This window comes from Spermophilus citellus (genome assembly GCF_964194105.1).
Source record: "Spermophilus citellus genome assembly, chromosome: 12".
Lineage (NCBI taxonomy): Eukaryota > Metazoa > Chordata > Mammalia > Rodentia > Sciuridae > Spermophilus > Spermophilus citellus.
Genome location: NC_138198.1, coordinates 74,267,147 through 74,287,355, shown reverse-complemented (window position 1 = coordinate 74,287,355; position 20,209 = coordinate 74,267,147). Strand labels below are relative to the sequence as shown.

The 20,209-nt window shown below is 36.8% G+C and overlaps 1 protein-coding gene across 2 annotated transcripts in view; it reads left to right on the top strand.

Moving 5' to 3' along the window:
• The window catches only part of ARHGAP28 (Rho GTPase activating protein 28), a 180,902-nt gene that overhangs the window by 98,939 nt on the left and 61,754 nt on the right, over positions 1–20,209 (top strand). For both annotated transcript variants that reach the window (XM_081262711.1, XM_081262710.1), the window contains exons 2-3: positions 2,072–2,274; positions 11,531–11,748. In XM_081262711.1, the coding sequence (XP_081118837.1) occupies positions 2,072–2,274; positions 11,531–11,748 (421 nt within the window). The remainder of the gene's footprint in view (positions 1–2,071; positions 2,275–11,530; positions 11,749–20,209) is intronic.

Below are 20,209 nucleotides of genomic sequence, written 5' to 3'. Positions count from 1 at the left end.
TGTCTCACACATGAATTTTTGGGGGATACTCATTTCTAAACTGCAACATTACACTTGATAATAATCCACTGCTGCTCTGCATATCAAAATTTAGTTTGTCTTAAGGGAGTCATAATGCCCACAGTTGACATTACTGTGTCCTTGCTGCAGTTATCTCTTTCTTATTTAGGGTGAAATAGCTCAGACCAAACATTGGTTAAGGGGTAATCTCAGCCAGAAATAAAAGCGAACTTGGAGGATGTTCTCTTTTTTTTTTTTTTTTTGGTACTGGGAATTGAACTCAGAGGCACTCAATCACTGAGCCACATACATCCTCAGCCCTATTTTGTATTTTATTTAGAGACAGGATCTAACTGAGGTGCTTAGCACCTTGCTTTTGCTGAGGCTGGCTTTGAAGTCATGATCTTCCTGCCTCAACCTCTCAAGCTGCTGGGATTACAGGCATGCGCTGCCACACCCGGCTAGGAAGAGATTCTTTGAAAGAAGTTGCAAAAATTCTCCAAATTTGAAAATTAAACAAGCAAAAACAAATCATGTGAGAACAACAAAAGAAGATACAACTGAACTCAGTCTTCATGGCTGGGGACCAGAGTGTTTCCGTTAATCAGACATTCTGCTCTTAGGAAATATTTGTCAATCATGTATCACAGAGTAACATTTTATTTTTATGTAATTCATCATAATCTCTCAGGATTTCAACATTTTGACATATGTCTACCTTAATGTGCCTCTTACTTTTAAAAATAAGTATTTATTGGAAATTTTATGTTCTGAATGCTTTACGTGTGCTAATTCATTTAGTTCTGGCAGTAACTCCATAAGGAGAGTACCCCATGAAGTTACTCAAGCTGTTTTACTCCTAGATTGGCAGTGATACTGTCAGGTAGTGAGTGACCATAGGAGCTGACACTGTCTCTTAACAGCTGTACCCTATTCTTAGGGTGGGGAAATTATTCTCACCAAGTGACCAAGGGTCTCCATTCTGAGTCATAGGTTTTTCCACTTAATGTTACAGATTATTTCTTCTTTCTCACTCTCTTATAATCTTAGCAGTTAATTTTTGTAATAGATTTGAGGGTTTTTTTCAACTTTAAAATATGGGAAATAGACATATAATTTACCATTTTAAGGGTGTAGTTCAGCTGCACTGGATGCACTCCTGATGCTGTGCAGCTATCACTACCAGCCTTCTCCAGAACACTTCTCATTTGATCTGAAACACTACCCATTAAACACTGCTGTCCTTTTCCCTCTTCCAGCCCCTAATAATCTCTATTCTACTTTTTGTCTTTATGGATTTGACTACTCTCAGTGCCTCATAAATAGGATCATATAGTCTTTGTTCCTTTGTGACTGGCTCACTTCACTTAGAATAATGTCCTTGAGTCTCATCCACGTCAAAACATTTGTCAAAATGCTCCTCCTGTTTCAGGCTGAATAATATTCTACTGTGCAAGTACACTATAATTTGCTGATCTATTGCATTGTACCACCTTTTGACTATTGTGAATAATACTGCTGTGAGCATGGTTGTACAAATATCTCTTTTGAGTCATTGCTTTCAATTCTTTTGGGTATATATCCAGAAGTGGAATTGCTGATCATATGGAATATACCTTTTAAATTTTTTAAGAAATACCACAGTGTGTTCTAGAGAGGTTGTACCATTTTACATTCACACCAAGAGTGCACAAACGTGCCAATTTCTCCACCTCCTTGCCAACATTTCTTGTACTAATGGATGTGAGAACAAGTACTTTATCACTCCTTTTGCAATCATTGTCTTAGATACTTTATGGAAACAAGCCTTTTCCATACATGTTTTGACTGATATATCTGTTTAACTTCCCATTTTATGAATATGTGAGAATCACAAAATATATTATGGCATTGATTCCTATATGGCCACAGAATCATAATGAAGTATTGAGAATAAAATAGGGCTGCTACTGAATGGAGATGATTGCCTGGAATCCCTCTCTACCACACAAATTGTATTTAAACTTAAAATTTTGTGACTTTATAACATCAGTATACCAATTTGCATTTACGAATATTATTCTTTCCTCAGAAAATCCATTCCTCGCTGCCGAAGAATCAACAGGATGCTCTCCAATGAATCCCTACATTCTCCTGCATTCTGCCGCTCCAACTCACAAGCCTCCGTAGACAGTACCTCCATGGAGGATTTCTGGCGGGAAATAGAAAGCATTAAAGAGAACAGCATGGGAGGGCAGGAAGAGCAGCTGCCAGCTGAGGTCAAGCCTGTGGATGGTAAGGGGACACTCCATTTGTAGCTTAAAAATCAGTAGAACTTGGCATAAGAGTTCCCTGTTCCCATTGGTTTTATCTGCTGAATTGGCTCAGGTGGCTTTTCATCCATGAAGGAGGCTGAGCCTCAGCTGAACCAGTTGAACCCTTGTATATCACTACTTAGATTCTGTACCTCTCTGTTGATTTGGTACATTACCATCAAGCAGACTGAGTATTATAGTTTTGATGGCTTTTACTTTGTTGCCGCAGTCTGGCTGGGCACAGAATCACAAGCCACTCAAGCAGGAACAAAACTTTATTTTTGAAAATGCCGCCAATACCCCATACACTTCTGGGAAGAAGCCGGTCCACCCATGCAGTGGTGTTCTACCAGGACCCCAGAACAACTTCCTGCCCCGGAATTCCCTCCTACTGTACTTCCCCAACCAATGGGAACTCTCCAGGAGTCTAGCAGGCCCAGGTGAACAGCAGGAGTCCAATATCCATATGAATGCAAATCTTAACATAATCATATCATCTCAATGGCTAGCTGGCGTCACCTTACAGAGAAAAATAATACAAGTGAAGAAATGATTTACAGTAGAGGGGGTAGAGAGAGAAAAGGGGAGGGGAGGGGAGGGGAGGGGAAGGGGGATAGTAGAGAATAGGATAAACAGCAGAATACATTAGTCACTAGAATGGCAATATGTAAATCAATGGAAGTGTAACTGATGTGATACAGCAATCGGTATACGGGATAAAAATGGGAGTTCATAACCCACTTGAATCAAATTGTGAAATATGATATATTAAGAACTTTGTAATGTTTTGAACGACCAACAATAAATTAAAAAAAAAAAAAGTGCCATGCATCATATTACTTGGCTGTGGCTCTTAGCACTTTGTATACATGACTATTAGTTATGAATAAAGGAAAGAAAAATATTCATTTTGAATCATTTCTTTCTTCTTCTTCTTCTTCTTCTTCTTCTTCTTCTTCTTCTTCTTCTTCTTTTTCTTCTTCTTCTTCTTCTTCTTCTTCTTCTTTTTTTAGATTGTCTGGTATTCCACAAAAAATAAAAGTCATGTTTAGCCGTCTGATTTTTAGTGAAACAAAACAGAAGAAGGTTAGAGTCCAAAACATGAAAACAAAGAAAAAAAAGGGGGGTCTAGTTTTCCTTAGTTTGCAAAAAGCAAAATTGCATTGCTTACCTGGGATTAAAAGTATAGGCCCTTTCTTCTAAGCCCTAGCAATCACCAGGAAAATACATAGATATCCAAGAAAGACTGAAGCTAGATTAGTAAATATGCACCTAAGAAAGCTTTCATAAACCTGGGAGTAGCCTCAAGACAACTACCAAGATAAACTGAAATTAAAAAAAAAAAATCTTCTCATTCTTCATTCCCTTTCTAAAAAGTCTGCTTTTCTCAGCACTAGGAAGTGATCACTGAGATGCAGCACAGTTTTTATCACTGTTAGTAATAAAAAGCCTCACCGAACAGATCATGAGAATCTCTTCTACGGAACCATCCTCTATCAGGGAGGGCTATTTTTACCCCCTTTACTTATTTCCTGACATTTTGTATTTTCAGAAATACTTCAATTTAATGTCAGTTTAATACATTAATTCCTATATGGTCGAATTACAAACCGTGAGCTCACAGTCATAACCTCCAATTCAAATCTAGAGCCACAGGGTCTATTGCTGTCTTCTCTTTTTCTTTATTCATAACTCCCTTCTCCGATAATGAGACACCTGGCTCTCACTCTCTACTGTATATTTACTCTTTGGCTCCTGCCTAGAATAATGGAAAATATTTTCAGGTCTGCTAGCCTAAACCACTATAAACTGCAGGTGTATTAACTAGAGTTTAATATTTATAGTTTAATATTTACTTCAAATGTCCTTGAAGTATTTTCACAGATCTTCAGTGTGCGGTTCATCGAGCTTTGACAAAAGGATGCACTTGTAACTTCACACTGATCAAGATAGACAATATTTCATTCAACCCAGAAAATCTCCTCATGCTTTGTCACAGTCTTATCCCACTTAGTGATTCACTGTCCCATGGTTCCTGTCTTTGTGCATCACTGGTTAGTTGGGATTTGGCTAATTTCACTGAGCATAATGTTTTAAAGATTCAGCCAGTGTATTACTGGTTACTTCATTTTTATTAGTGGGTAGTTTGTATTAGTTACTGGGCTACCTTAACAAAGTACCAGAAAACTTGGTATTTTATAGTATACATCATGATATTTTAAGATGTGCATTCTATTTATATCCTAATTATATCTGTAAAGACTATTTCTAAGAAAAGTCACATTTTCTGATACCCTGGTGGTTAAGGCTTCAACAACATCTTTCTTGAAGACACAATTCGCCTGTAGTAGTAGTATTCCATTGGATGAATATACCTTATTTTTAAAATATATGTATATTTTTAGGTGTAGGTGGACACAATACCTTTATTTTATTTCCTTGTGGTGCTAAGGATTGAACCCAGTGCCTCCCACAGGCTAGGCAGTGCTCTACCACTGAGCCACAACTCCAGCCCCAATATACCACATTTTAAAAAATCCTTTTTAGCTGCTAATGGACTTCTGGGTTTGTTTTGGTTTTCTTGTTTCAGTTTGGCTATTATAAATAAGGCTTCTATGAGTAATCTTGTAAGAAATCTTTTTTGAGCATATGTTTCTATTTCTCTTAGATACATGTATTTGTATAGGATATGTTTAACTATATAAGAAAGTGCCAGCAATTTTCCCAAGTAACTTTACCATTTTTAACCTCTTTCAGCAACTTATGACATTTCCACTTTTTTCCGTTTCCACATTTTTGCAACATTTGATGTCATCAGTTTTCTATATATTAGTGATTGTAATCACTAATTACAATACATGGAACCATTTCATTATAGTTCTAATTACATTTCACCGGTAACAAATGATGTTTAATTTTTTTCTGTACTTATTATCCTTTCATTTGTCTTGTTTTGTGAAATATTTGGCTCTTTTACAAAACTGCCTTTTTTATTATTGATTTGCATGACTTCTTGATATGTTCTGGATACAAGTCTCCCAGACAGATATACTATAAATATTTTCTCACTCTCTCTTGGACTTGCCTATTCATATTGTTAAATGGGGTCTTTTAATTGAGTCAGTCTCTCTCTTTCTCCTTCTCCCTCTCTCTCTCCAATATTTTGCTGCAGGTATACGGAAATAACAACTTAACTTCTGTATCTTGATTTTATATCCCATTACCTCTCTGAATTCTAGTAATTTTCTTCTGTATTTCTTAGGATTTTTATAGAAAAACAAAGAATTCTGTTTTTCTATCTGATATTTATACTTTTTTAAAAAAATCATGTCTTTTTGTACTGATGAGGGATTCCAGCACAAGTTGAATAGAAGTGGTAACAACACATATGCTTGCTGTGTTTCCAGCTTTACAGGAAAAGGGTTCAGTATTCTCTGTTAAACATGATGGTATCTGTGAACTTCTTAACGATGCTCTTACAAGATAGCATTCTAGTCCTATTTTCTGAAAATAATATGAATGGGTGTTGAATTTTGTTATTTGCTTTTTCTACATGATTCATTGAAAAATTAATAAAATCTCTGTTTCTTCTAAATTATGTTCTTTGCGTTTAATTTGCTCATTGTTTTTTTTCTCTTTAAGATAGCAACTTCAAGCATTTATGAACAATTCCTGTAAACAATGCTTTCACTGCACCCTACCAATTTTGAATATGTTGTACTTTCATTATAGTTTTGTTTCAGATATTTTCTCATTTTTATTGAATATTTCTTAATTTCCAAATAACTCGGGATTTTCTAGACATCTTGTTATCTATTTTTAAGTTAATTGTGTTGTGGTTAGGGACCATAGTTTCAGTCTTTGAAATTCATTCAGATTTATTTTATGATCTTTTCTGAGTTTCCCTGTCTGCTCACACATATCATAAGCATTTTCTCCTTTAAGTCCTTGAGCCTAGGTAGGAGAGCTACTTTCATGTGCTTATTCAATATTAGAGTCTTCAGAGTTACTTTCTATTGCCTACCTGTCTCTTGTTAAATTGATCTACTTTGTTGTTTGCTTGCTTTTCTGAGATATTCTGTTCTATGTGATCAATATGTTTCAGAGACTGTTTTCTGTTATATTCTCTAAACCAAGTTCATTTTGGTTCTAGCAGTTAACTTGACTGGATTCATCCTTCTAACTCTTCTTCCCTACTCAGTGCAGTCTGGGTAATCTTGGTCAGTTATGTTTGTCTTCATCTGCTCCACTCACTCTTTCACCCCATGCTTGGAGTCTCCCACACAACTTTTTAGTTCAAGGTTTAGTCAAGAATTTGGTTAGAATTTATGCACAGATTTTGGAACTCTATCCTATGTGGTTCCCTACTAACAGGAATGTGCTCCTCACTTTTCAGCTGTTTATGTAATCCTATACTTTATTCTGTAACTCCTCAAATAAATAAAAATGTGTCTTTCTCTTTTGAGTTCTAGTCACCTTGTACTGTAGAGATTGGAAAATGACCCTAGCTGAAGATCAGTATAAGTGCAAGTCCTACCCAGTACATTTTCTTTTATAAAAATTTGATATTTTTTAGTTCCTGTACTTGATTCTTCTCTAGTATATTCATGTAGTTATTTTGTGTATTTTTTTTCAGAATTTGTAACAGTTAAATACAATACAATTATGTCAGTATAAGCTACTCTATTTTACTAGAAGATTTTATTTTGTTTGATATGTTTCTCCATCAAACTTTCTAAGCTGATAGAATTTCAGTATGGAAGGGTATATATGATAGCTGGGTTTATTTTTTTAAAGAGAGAGAATTTTTAATATTATTTTTTAATTTTCGGGGGACACAGCATCTTTATTTTATTTATATGTGGTGCTAAGGATCAAACCCAGCGCCCTGCGCATGCCAGGTGAGTGTGCTACTGCTTGAGCCATATCCCCAGCCCCAGTCCCAGCTGGGTTTATTTTTAAAAGTTGAATTTTTTTATTCATTGTTTTATGACTTCTTAGAATATATTTTTTAGTTATGTTCTTCAACAGAAACTTATTTTTTCATTTAATTAATTCAACACATAGGTCTCCCTGCTCTGTACTAAGTAGAATGAAAGGTGTTGGTGATAGACTAGACACAAAACAGACATGTTTCTCTTTCTCATGAAATTAGTAATATAGGGGAAGAGAAAGTAATTAATGAAATACTATAAGTAGATCTATTGGGGGAGGGGATTACTTGAAGGAAAAAAGAATGATAGTATTTGATATTAGTAGGATATGGCCCTGTCTGACGGCTTCAGACTTTATTGAGGGAGAGATGTACAAACAGACCTGGCAGTTTGAGTGGCCAATGATTAAAGGGTCAAGTAGACTGCCACGCTAAAAGGCCTTGCTAACAAAATAGAGCATGGAACTTTTTAAAATTAATTTTTTATTTATATGTGATGGTGGAATGCATTACAATTCTTATTACATATATAGAGCACAATTTTTCATATCTCTGGTTGCATACAAAGTATATTCACGCCAATTTGTGTCTTCATACATGTACTTTGGATAATAATGTCCATCACATTCCACCATCATTTATAACCCCATACTCCCTCCCTTCCCCTTCCACCCCTCTGCCCTATCTAGAGTTCATCTATTCCTTCCATGCACTCCCTCCCTACCCCACTATGAATCAGCCTCCTTATATCAGAGAAAACATTTGGCATTTGGTTTTTTGGGATTGGCTAACTTCGCTTAGCATTATCTTCTCCAGCTCCATCCATTTACCTGCAAATGCCATGAGTTTATTCTCTTTTATTGCTGAGTAATATTCCATTGTGTATATATGCCACATCTTTTTGTTATTCATTCATCTACTGAAAGGCATCTAGGTTGGTTCCACAGTTTAGCTATTGTGAATTGTGCTGCTATAAACATTGATGTGGCTATGTCCCTGTAGTATGCTGTTTTTAAGTCCTTTGGGTATAAACTAAGGAGAGGGATAGCTGGGTCAAATAGTGATTTCATTCCCAGTTTTCTAAGGATTCTCCATACTGCTTTCCATATTGGCTCAATTTTCAGTCCCACCTCAGTGTATGAGTGTACCTTTTCCCCCATCCCCTCACCAACACTTATTGTTGTTTGACTTCATAATAGTTGCCATTCTAATTGGAGTAAGATGAAATCTTAAGAGTAGTTTTGATTTGCGTTTCTCTAATTTCTAGAGATGATGAGCATTTTTTTCATATATTTGTTGATTGAACATGGAACTTTTGAGGACTTTAAAGTAGTAGGTATTTCTGGGGAGCTGAGGGTAAGAAGAGGATTGTATGAATGTATCCAGAAGATGAAGCAGCCTTATATGTTGTAGACCACTTTGAAGAAAGGAAAAGTCATAGCATTATTTTTGTTTACATGTGAAAGGATTAGTTTAGTTACAATATGGAAAAGAAGTTTGAAGAGTATCAAGAATGGCTGTAGGAAGAACTATCAAGAGTCTGACCTAGCAGTCTAGATGAGAGATGATGGCTGCTTTGACCAGGGTCATGGCAGAAGATATTAAGGAAGGTAGATACTTTTGAGATAAAATGAGGAAGTAGTATCAAAAGGTCTTGGTGAAGCCTTGTGCCATGGTACATGCCTATGACTCCAATGACTTAAAAGGTTGAGGCAAGAGGATTGCAAATTTGAAACCAGCCTGGAAAACTTAGTGAAACTCTGTCTCAATTCTTTTTTTAAAAGAGTGGTGGGGGTGAGGTGTAGGGGTATCTCTAAGAGGTAAAGTACCCCTGGGTTCTATCCTCAGTACTGTAAAAAGGAAAATAAAAAGGTTCTTGTTTATGTGCTCGAGTTGATGCATAAAGAAGGAGATGTTAGGAATGTCTCCCGAGGTACTCATTTGCCTAATTACTAGAATAGAAGTTCTATTTATTGAAACATGCAATAGTGAAAGAGGCCTAGACTTGAATGATGGATGAGTTCAGGTTTGAATGTATTGAATATGTTGTGATTGATACAGCTAAGGGGATGTTGGTACATGGAGCTGAAATTCAAAGATGTGCTCTAGGCTGCAGTTACACATTTAGCAACTGGAGTAATGAGAATAGGATTGTCTAGTATGTAATTTAGCAAGCAGGAGACATGCTGATATCTGCTGTAGATGTCTCTTACCTAGGAAAACATTCTACATATACCATTTCCACCTCAAGTTTATGTTAACTCTAACCTACCAGTTTTTCCTTCCTCCTACTGTGTCATCTCTCCTTACAGAGTTGAAGAGAAAAACATACAATTTAAAGCTTTAATATTAAACTATATGTATAATTTTTGTCTTCAGAAATGAAAATCTTACCTAAGGCTTATGAGAGACTTCCAAGTCACAAAAACTCACTGATTTAAAAGGATTATTATGTTAGAATAGAGCTGTTAACCATAAATTCACCTCATTTTTTTTTGTTAAAGGGACAGTTTACAAAGCAAACAAACAATAAAAATAAGATAGCAAATAAAATATTTGCCTAGTTAAGAAATTGGGCCTATAAAGCACATTAGAAGACTTTGTTTATATATCAATGATGCAATCATGTACACAGAGTCCAGGACTCCTACACTGCTGCTTTGACATGTATTTACACATCAGTCTAATCTGCTCTTTAAACAAGCTTTATTCAGGCAATGCCTGTTTTGCCTGGTACCTAGAAATGTGCATGTAGTAGATTTGCTTTTATGGGACGTCATTATCCTGAATTTCTTTCATTTCTATACCTCTGGTTTATAATAGCAGCTAATGCTCATGGATGAATCTTACGTTTTTAAATCACCTTCTGAAAAAGGGTAGAATTATTGCCCCATGCTCAGAATAAGGAGAGAAACAGGAAAATAAATACTTATTGAATATCTTATTCCAGATTCTTTGCCATCTTTATAAATGCATTGCTTTAAAAAAAAAATCCATCAAGTCTACCTAATTTGCTATTATTGTCCCCATTGTTGATACTCTTGTTATTGGTATTGTGGTCACTCACAAAATGGTGGCTATTAACTCAAGCCGTGCCCTGATGAAACTCCAAGGCACATGATTATAAATGTTTACAAGGTACTTATTCATGAGATGATTCTCTACCACACTATGACTAGTTGACCTTTTTAAAGGAAACTTGTTTATATGGCAGGTGCCCTTGTGGCTCTTGTCTGACCTACGTCCGGTTTATTCTTACCAAGATAGCCATTTCAGGAGACCCCTGACTGGGAAGGAAATTAGGTTTGCATGTGTTGGTCAGATGAGATCAGAAGAGGCAACTCAAGACACATGAAGTAACAGAAGCAGTGTATTACTACAGGTCCTAGAGAGGAGAGGGCTACGCCTGACAGGGACAAAAGGAAGAGGGGAAGAGGGGAAGTCATCCAGGACCCATACATTCAGCCAGTGAAGGAGGAGCAAGAAAGAAGGAGCATGGTACCAGGGGGCTGAAGCCCTTATTGGAGTCCAGGGTGTCACCCAAGTAGAATGTTCCAGGGGGAGTTCTATTGGTAGATTGAGAAAAGCAGGCACAGAGCAACATGGATTGAGGCTGTGACTGAAAGGCCATGAGCGGGGTAAGGCCAGCAGGGCCAGTCAAGTAGGTTGCATCTTGTTATCCAATAGGCAGGTGGTAACCAGGAAAAAGTTGTACAAGGCAGGTATCTGGAGGAATTGGGAAGAGGTGGAAAACTGGAAACTGTCCAAGGTGACTGAGCCCTGCTTATGGCATGAAGAAGTTAAGCCCATGAAAACGAATTCCAAGGCAACATCAATCACTACACCCATTTTGCTGAGGGGACACTGCTGGAGGTATTTCAGCAATTTACTAAAATCAATGGCAGTACTAGGATTTGTCCTTGGATTTGAGTGATTTACAAACCCTTTGTGCTCCACTAAGCCATACTTTTTCTGTTATTGTTTTAGTCTTAATAGTTATATTTTATCATATTTTTGAAATTGGCAGTTAACCTATGGCTTATGTTTAACCCTCTGGCAAGGAAAATTATCTTTCTAAATTGGCCAGTCAACTTTGCTCTACTAGACGATATTTTATAATTGGACTTTCTATTGCATTTTAAAATTAAGACTTTTCATTTATTCTTATAATCCTTTCCCATAATTACTGTAAAAAATGAGACATCTCATATTGCTTACTTATTTCTTATTGTCTTATGTCCACAGACCTATAGTTACACACATATGGAAAAGGTCCTAATCTCTTGGTCATGTTGTGTTACAGAAGGAGAACTTGAAGCTGAGTGGCTGCAAGATGTGGGTTTATCAACTTTGATCTCAGGCAACGAAGAGGAAGATGGGAAAGCCCTGCTCTCCACATTGACTCGAACCCAAGCGGCTGCGGTGAAAAAGAGATACAATACCTATACTCAAACCCTGAGAAAAAAGAATAAGCAGTCTGTCAGGGATGTCAGAGACATCTTTGGAGTTAGTGAATCTCCTGTAAGTAATGAATATGGCTTAAAAAGTGTTACTTAGATTTTGAGGGGGGATGGGTGGCAAGAAGGGATGGTAAGAATAGAAAAAATATCAGAAAAGGCTGGTTCCATATCAGTTATCAGAGAAAACTAACACAGACATCATAATGCAGCATTTTATAAATTTGAACTTGAATGATCATTCCTCATTTCCCATAACTTCATTCTCCCTCCAAACCAAATTTATTTTCTTCTATGTTGAAGTTTGAAAGTAACTTCTTTGGTAGTGAAGTGGCTATTTATGTATGGATACACAGTGCCTTACTTAAATCTAAGCACTGAATGAGAATTCTGTGGTCAGACTTTGTGAGAAAGTGAGTGGGTTATTTTACATGGAAGTGGGGGGAAGACGGTAGAGTAGACTGTATGTTCAGAAAAATTAACATGGCTAAAAAGTGAAAGATGGGGCTGGGGTTGGGGCTCAGTGGTAGAGCACTTGCCTAGCACATGTGAGGCACTGGGTTCAATCCTCAGTATCACATAAAAAATATAAATAAATAGAATAAGGGTATTGTATCCATCTACAACTAAAAAAAAAAAAGTGAAAGATAACAGCACTAGTTAAGTGGGCAAGAGATTGATTCAGTACACCATAAAAAGGAAGCATCCCATGTTTTATGAGAAATGACTGAAATTCCAACTTACCCTTAGAAGTTCCAAGGCTATGATTTTGCTTCCTAGTCTGTCATTTTTCTCCTCCTGCTAATTCTGTCTTACAATTATTTAATTCATTCATTGCACCGCTGCAGTGTTATATTGCAGTAATGCTGAGAGCCACAGTCAATGAGGAATGGCATTTTTGTCAGAACAGTGGTTGAGAGGTGACCCAGCAAGCCATTGAGATGATAATGGTTATGTTAAGCTGTGTATTCAATTGTATATTAGACCCCTGCTGTCCGCCTAGGCCTACTACTTTGGAGTTCCCATTGGTTGGGGAAGTGCGGGAGGGGGGATTTCCGGAGGAGAGATTTCCGGTTGGTGTGTGGTGTGGCCCAGGAGAAGGCCATGCGTGGAGTTCCAGGGAGTGTGGAGAGAAAAGGAGTTCCTGTTTTGAACCTACGAGGCTGTGTGGCAGCTGGGTTATTTTGTGCCCAACCAGACTGTGGCACAGTAATTGCTTCATTGATTTAACAAATACTTTAGTAATACATGCTCTGTATAAGGTCCTATATTAGGTTCTATGCAGGTAAGATTCTTGGAACATTTGAGGTAATTAGTATATAGAAAAAAGGAAATTTGATATTCTTCTGCAGTGACAGAAAAGTTGCCTAGGGCAATTTAGTTAATCATTCTGACTTAGGTTTCTCATCTGTTTCATCTGTTTCGTTTTAATATCAATAATGACATGAATTAAAACTTCAAGGATCTTTGGTGGAAATCATGCTTGAAGACTTAGTCACCAATTTGAATGACTTTAGGTTGTCTGTAAGTCATCTTCTCACTTACATATATTAATCATCAAGGATAGTTGCCAGGGAAGCTCACATCTGCATAGTTGACCTTTCCATTTGTGGTAATGGTGTCTTAGAATAATACTACCCTTTAGACTTTCTATATTGATAGAAATAATCTCTCTATCCAGTCCTGTGTGGCAACTGGCAACTGAAATGTGGCTAGAGTAAAGAAGGAACTGAATTTTTATGTTTTTCTAATCTTAACTGATTTAAATCTAAACAGTCACCTGTGGCTTATAGCTTATGTATTTAACAGCACAGTTCTAGAATCTTCTGTCTATTGTGATAGCAGATACACCTTGAAGTAAGTGCATTCTAGGTTCTGTGATATCTGAACATTCAACTTAGTTGAAACCCATGTCTTTCTGGATGGTGGGATTTTTCTATGTCTGTAATTGAGTAAAGATGGATTCTACAGCTTGAGGCCAAGACCTGAAATACAGGTGTCTGGACAAGATGCCTATAAAAGAAAAAAAAAAGGTTTGTCTGAATGTTTAAAATTCCCTGGGTCATTTTTTTAGTTACTTTCAGGATCATAGTTGTGAGGGTCCTATACACTTTGTTTACATGTTTCCTTTCTCACGTCTGTTTCCAGCTACTTCAGACTAAAGTTTTGGCTCTACTCTAGCAAACTGTGAAATAGAAAAAGGTCTTCAGATTTCTCCTAAGTCCTCCAGTTGCTCAGGAAATGTGTAACTACCCTTTTCAGGTTTCCTAAGACTGAGCTATAAACCCCAGCCCCTAGGTTCTATATACTTTTGTCTAAAACTTTTAGAACAAGTATTTATTCGTTTACTTTCTCTGGACTTCTAGTAACATAGAGTTCCTTTATTTTGTACCTCCCTCTTCATTTACTTTAACCCTCCATGAAGAGAAAGATAAAAAGGGAAATTGCTCATTGGGTCCAGAGTGTCAAAAGAAATGAGTCTTCCTTCTCTGATATACATATGGGCCACCTACTGTTCAGCATCAACTCTGGGAAGGACAGAAAGGGTCTAGTTGATGTATCTGTGGAGGGGAGGATGGCCCCAGGGCTCTTCCTTGGGTTTGCTTTCCTTTCTCTCTTGTTATTGAAGCCCCAGGTCTAGAATGAATTGAGAATGGCAACTAAGATGGAGGGCAGCAAGGGGGAGGGGCAGGCATTGAAGACAGAGGAAAGACCATATATTATCCATTCCAGGGAGTAGAGAATTCTTGTGCTGTACTTGAAAATGGGGGAATCAGAGAAATGAGAGTCAGTAAATGCCTGACATTGTCTAGACTGCTTAAAACAATTCAGATCTTTTCTTGTTAAAACTGTGAAAAGCCATATAAACCTAGTCTTTGTGGGAAAAAAGTTGTGTAATTCTAATATATAAGGTCTAAATAACATGTTTGCAGATTTGCTTTTTTTTTCCCTAAAAAATTCAGCATGTGTTTCTGCAAGTAAAAAAAAAGTTGGATGTTTCTAAGTGTTGACCTCAGCCTTCTCAGTTTTCTATTTGAAATTGAAGCATAAATGACAATTCCACCTTCCTTCCTCTTTCCTGTGTCTCTGTCCAGATCTCCTTCCTCTGCCCTCCTCCTCTCCTTTCTCTTCCTCTCCCCTTCCTACTCTTTATGGCCTTACTATGGAATCATTTACCTACATTAATTGAATATAACTAAATTTTCCCATTTCACTTTCTTAGTGAAGAATGATAAGACTTTGCATTAATTTTACATATATGAATTTGACCTAGTGAGCATATAAATTTAATAATTTGAAAAATAGATATATAGATTACTCTAGTTATTAATTTTTTCTTTTACTCATAGAATTCCATTCTCAAAATCACTTTCCTTCAGAATTTCAAAGATACTTTCTATAATCTTCTCTCATGCATGATCACTATGGCAAAGAACAATGTCTCAATCTTTTAATGGAGTGGAAACTTTTTGAATTTTATTTTTACTATTAGAATCTTGAAATATTACCAGTTTTACCTTTAAAAACATCATCCTAATCAGTACTGGAATGTGCCCTTTCAATTTGAGAGCTGATTCCTTCTTTAGGTTCTATATACTTTTTTAAAAAATTGTTTTTGTTGTAGACAGACACAATATCTTTTTTATTTATTTGTTTTTATGTGGTGCTGAGGATCAAACCCAGTGCCTTACACTTGCAAGGCAAATATTCTACCAACTGAGCAATAACCCCAGCCCCTAGGTTCTATATATTTTTGTCTAAAACATTTAAAACAAGTATTTACTCCTTTTACTTTCTCTGTGATCTCCTTCTGATATCCTTATTTTGCATTGATTGAGTGGAACTTTTGTGTGTCTTAATTGTTCTCTTTTATTTCCTAAATTTTCCCAGGTTTGTTCTTCATTCTTGGATAACTCTTCAACTTCATTTATTATGTTAGTAATTTGGCTATGGTTATATTAACTTGTGATTTTCATTAATTTTTTAAAAAATGCAACAGTCATATTTCCAATTTACTGAAGTTCCTTCTTTCTCCTGATTCCCCTTTTATTACAGCAATCTGTTTCTCTTTCTTGGCTACAATAGTCTCCTAGCACTCTGAAGGTATTAATAACTAAACCTTTAATTCTAAAGTTCTCTCCCTTTCCTTGAAGTATCTTTTCCTTCAGAGTGATGCATTTATTTTTAGCAGCATGTATTTCTTATTGCCATTGTTTAATTGATTTTGATCTATGGGTGCTGATGTCTTTCTTTTTTGGGGGGCAGGTGGGAACTGGGGATTGAACTCAGGTGCATTTAACCACTGAGCCACATCCCTGACCCTATTTTTTGTATTTTATTTAGAAATAGGGTCTCACTGAGTTGCTTAGAGCCTTGCTAAATTGCTGAGGCTGGCTTTGAACTTGCAATCCTCCTGTGTCAGCCTCTGAGCCGCTGGGGTTACAGGTGTGAGCCACCTTGCCCAGCGTAAATGTCTTTCTTAATGGAGGACTAGATTGTTTGCTCCGTTTGTGTAGGTAAGACTGCATGCTTTCTATGCAGTTGTGTAGACCTCTTTTCTCCATGAACGCTCCTGTGAGTAGAATTCAGGGCCCATGTGAGTGGTGAGATCTATCGGTTATCACACTTCACTTTAAGACATAATATGGCATCAATGCCAAAGCAACAAAAGTCCCCAAGAACTGCCATTTATTTCCTTTTCAGGAATAAATAAACCAACTTCCCTTTATATATTCCTGTCCTTATCCTTTTAGAAAGCCCATTTGTTCTCCACTATCACACCCTTACCAGGACAGCCTCCACCAACAATGAAGGCAGTCATTGTGTCACTAAGAATTCACCATCAGTGTTCCAAGAAGGAAAACCATTTTTCAGTTCCTTTGGTCATTTTCTGAGTTGGAGGTGCCTCTCTGATATTTTTATTTCCTATTAGATATGAGCTTTCTCTGAATAAGCATTTACTTTCTACTCATTTTCCTCTTGTGCCTTTTTTTCAGGCTAAGTTATCTTCTGCCTTGATCAAATCATTTTTGCCTGCATTTTATCTTCCAGGAATTTCCAACAATTTCTGTTGTACTAATGGAAATGTTGAGTGGTTTTTAGATATACTCCTTTAAAAAGATATCTCTTTTGACACTTAAGAGTGATTTGCAAAGAAAGGAGAAAGTAGTATGTGCATTTTGCTGTCTTGGTCCAATTTTCTTGTACTGGTTTTTCAATAGTAGTTGTTCTTTTCAAAGAGGAAGTCTGGGTTTTTTCCTCTTATCATGAAAGTAATACATAACTTTACTGGAAACAGAAAGCATAACAATTTCTGGGAGTCTGAATAAATTTTCTGATTTTGTTAAATATCCAATACATTTAATTTTTCAATGGAGTTCTTACAACGAGGGACTAGAATATTTAACCCTTGTTTTATTAGAGCCATTGTATATTTAATAAAAAATGCTTAATCAATCTCTGGATACATAACACATGTCTGCGTCCTATTCATCATGAGCAGACCCAAATGCATTTTCTATTATTCAGAGGGTGTGATTAAATGTTCCTTTCAGTAACACATTCAATTGGGAAATATAGTCAACCTCATTTGTATCTAATTTCATAATAAATAAGCAACTATCTAAAGGTAGAACTATCTATATTGACTATATAGTGATATAATATGCATAAAAATATGATCATATCTCTTACATTGATATTGACTGCATGGGACAGAAAACCCAAGAAATCGTGAATCATACAAATAGGGAATTGCTTTTCTATGTCAAGAATAAGCTGAAGGTAGATTGTCATATTTCTTAACATGAACCAGCTTCTTTCCATCTTCCTATTTTGTCTTTTGCATGCAACCTTCATCATTTTGCTTACAAGTTAGGTGGGCCACTCCAGACATATGCATGTTCTTGGCAGTTTCTGGAAATTATACCAATGGATTCCATCCCTCTGACCTCATATATTAGCTTTTTTTTTTTAGTACTGTGATCAAAGTACCTGACAAGAAGAGCTTAGAAGAGGAAATGTTTATTTTGATTCACAATTTCAGTCCATGATGGACCAACTTTATTGCTCTGGGCCCAAGGTGAGGTGGAGCATCATGGCAGAAGGGCATGGTGGAAGACTTCTGTTCTGTTGGTGGTAGCAACAAATCAGAGGAAAGGGAAGGAGCCACAAGAACAACAACTTTTCTAGGACACAATCCCAGTGACCCACCTCCTCCAGCCATGCCCTACCTGTTTATAGTTACTATCTAGTTAGTCCATTTGAACTAGGATGGACTGATTAGGTTACAGCTCTCAGAGAGTCCTGAGTTAACACAGGAACCTTGGGGATCTACCTCATAACTAAACCATAGCAACTTCTTTCCTGGAAATACCACTCAGTAGAATTCCAGTTACCTGTTATTGTTTAGAACTACATGATCTTTAGCTACAGAGGAGTATGTGAAATATTGGGGTTTTTTGTTTTAGTTGGACACATAACTTCCTGAAACAAAATCAGAATACTGTTAAGGAAGATAGCAGGATGGATTTGATCTCCACAGTTAACAGTATCTTGTACAGAGAACAGGGTTCCTTATGTCCCTGACATTTAGAGAGCTCTCAGTATTGGCTGACAAATGGTAAATGCAATGATCAGTGCATAGGCAGTCACACAGCTATGGTGATCTTCAAAAATCTGTATGAATGTACATATGTTGTGCATAATATGTGATTAATTGCATATTTGAACTTAGGAGACTATTTCTGAATAAAATGCACTTTCATTTTTCTTAACAGCCAAGTGATATTTGTTGTATCCCAACTCCTCCTTTGTATGCAACCCTGGATGAGGAAGGGCTATCAATAATCCCCTACGGAAATAGCCAACTGGTAAGATAAAGTGAGGGGAATTGAGATCGTCATAGCTATTACTGCCTATGCAGTGTGCATTGCATTTAGCTATTTGTCAACCAATATTAAGTGTAAGGAGGTTAGGAAAAGTAATTATTTCAAGGCAGTCAGGAAAACTTGGGATGGAAAATGCGTATTTACCTGGAAACAGTGATGAGAAAGAGGCTTTTAAACTCGGGCATGAATAATTAAGTAGTTAAATCCACAAGTAACTATATACACTACCTCTACCTTCAATAACAAAATGACAACAGCGGTGATTATAGCCACAGCCAGAGGCCAAAACATAGAGGAGGCTGTTAGCTCTACTTTTGTTCTCTAAATGAGCTCATAATAGAAAATCTTTTGCTGCCTTCCATGTATTTTTCAATATTAATTTAATTCTTACCATATGACATATTTTATCATTTCATTTATTTTCTAAATGTTAATATCTTGTGGGAAGCAGTGCTATGTCATTTTAAATACAAATATCTTTTGGGAAACAGTGATGGATCATCTTAAATGTGTATCAGTAATTTGGAAAATGTATTATCAAGCATAGACAGTAAATATGATTTTATTAGAACCCACCATGTTCATTTTATGTGGGTTTTTGTTTGTTGGGTTGTTCTGGTGCCAGGCTAGACCCAGGGCCTCATGCATGCTAAGCATGTGCTTTACCTTTAAGTTACACCCTTCGCCTACCACTTAGTTTTAGTTAGCTTTGTATTGCTGTGACCAAAAGACCTGACTCGAATAACTTAAAGGAAGAAAAGTTTATGTTGGCTCACAATATCAGAGGTTCAGTCCTTGGCTGGCTGACTCCATAGCTCTCAGCTCTAGGTGAAGCAGAAAATTATGGTGAAAGGCCATGGTGGAGGAAAGCTGCTCACAGTTCATGCCAGCCAGGAAGAAGAGAGAGATCCTCGTCCAGGGATAAAATATAAAACCCCACAGTCACGTCCCCAGTGACCCACTTCATCTAGCCACACCCCACCTGCTCAGTTACCACCCAGTTAAATCATATCAGTGGATTAACGTACTGATTAGGTTACAACTTCCACAAAGTCCAACCATTTCACCCCTGAACATTCCTGTATCATCTAGCATGAGAGCTTTTGGGGGTACCTCTTATCTGAACCATAAATGTCCATCTTAGTACAGTTTCAAGAAATGCTCATCTGAGTTCAAACTGCCTATAAAGCAGTTATATATATTGAAGTAAAACCTTCAATAGAAGGTTTTTACTTTTATGAGCTAAATTCATTTTGGTCCTCTTTTTGAGTTTGTGCACTGTGGGTCAGAGCCATGGAAAACATGGTGGGCCAACATCTACCTCCTCTTGAATAGACGGCAGCAGACAAGTTGCAGTGAAAGCCTTTCCTTCCTTATACTTCAGCTTGTTTCCTTCTCTTTGGCTCCATGTATTCTTTCTTTCCCTTTTGTCAGAGGAAGAGGGATGCAACAGTATAAAAAACTACTCCAAGAATAATCCCTCTACCCCATTAACTCAGTGAGGATGTGATCATGTTTAGTTTCTAAATGATTTATTTTCATTACATTAAATTTTACGAGACAATATATCTGGATCTTACAGTTGTCACAATGCAAGCTGGCCGAAGGTCCTCCTAGGATTCTGCTGAGTGGTTT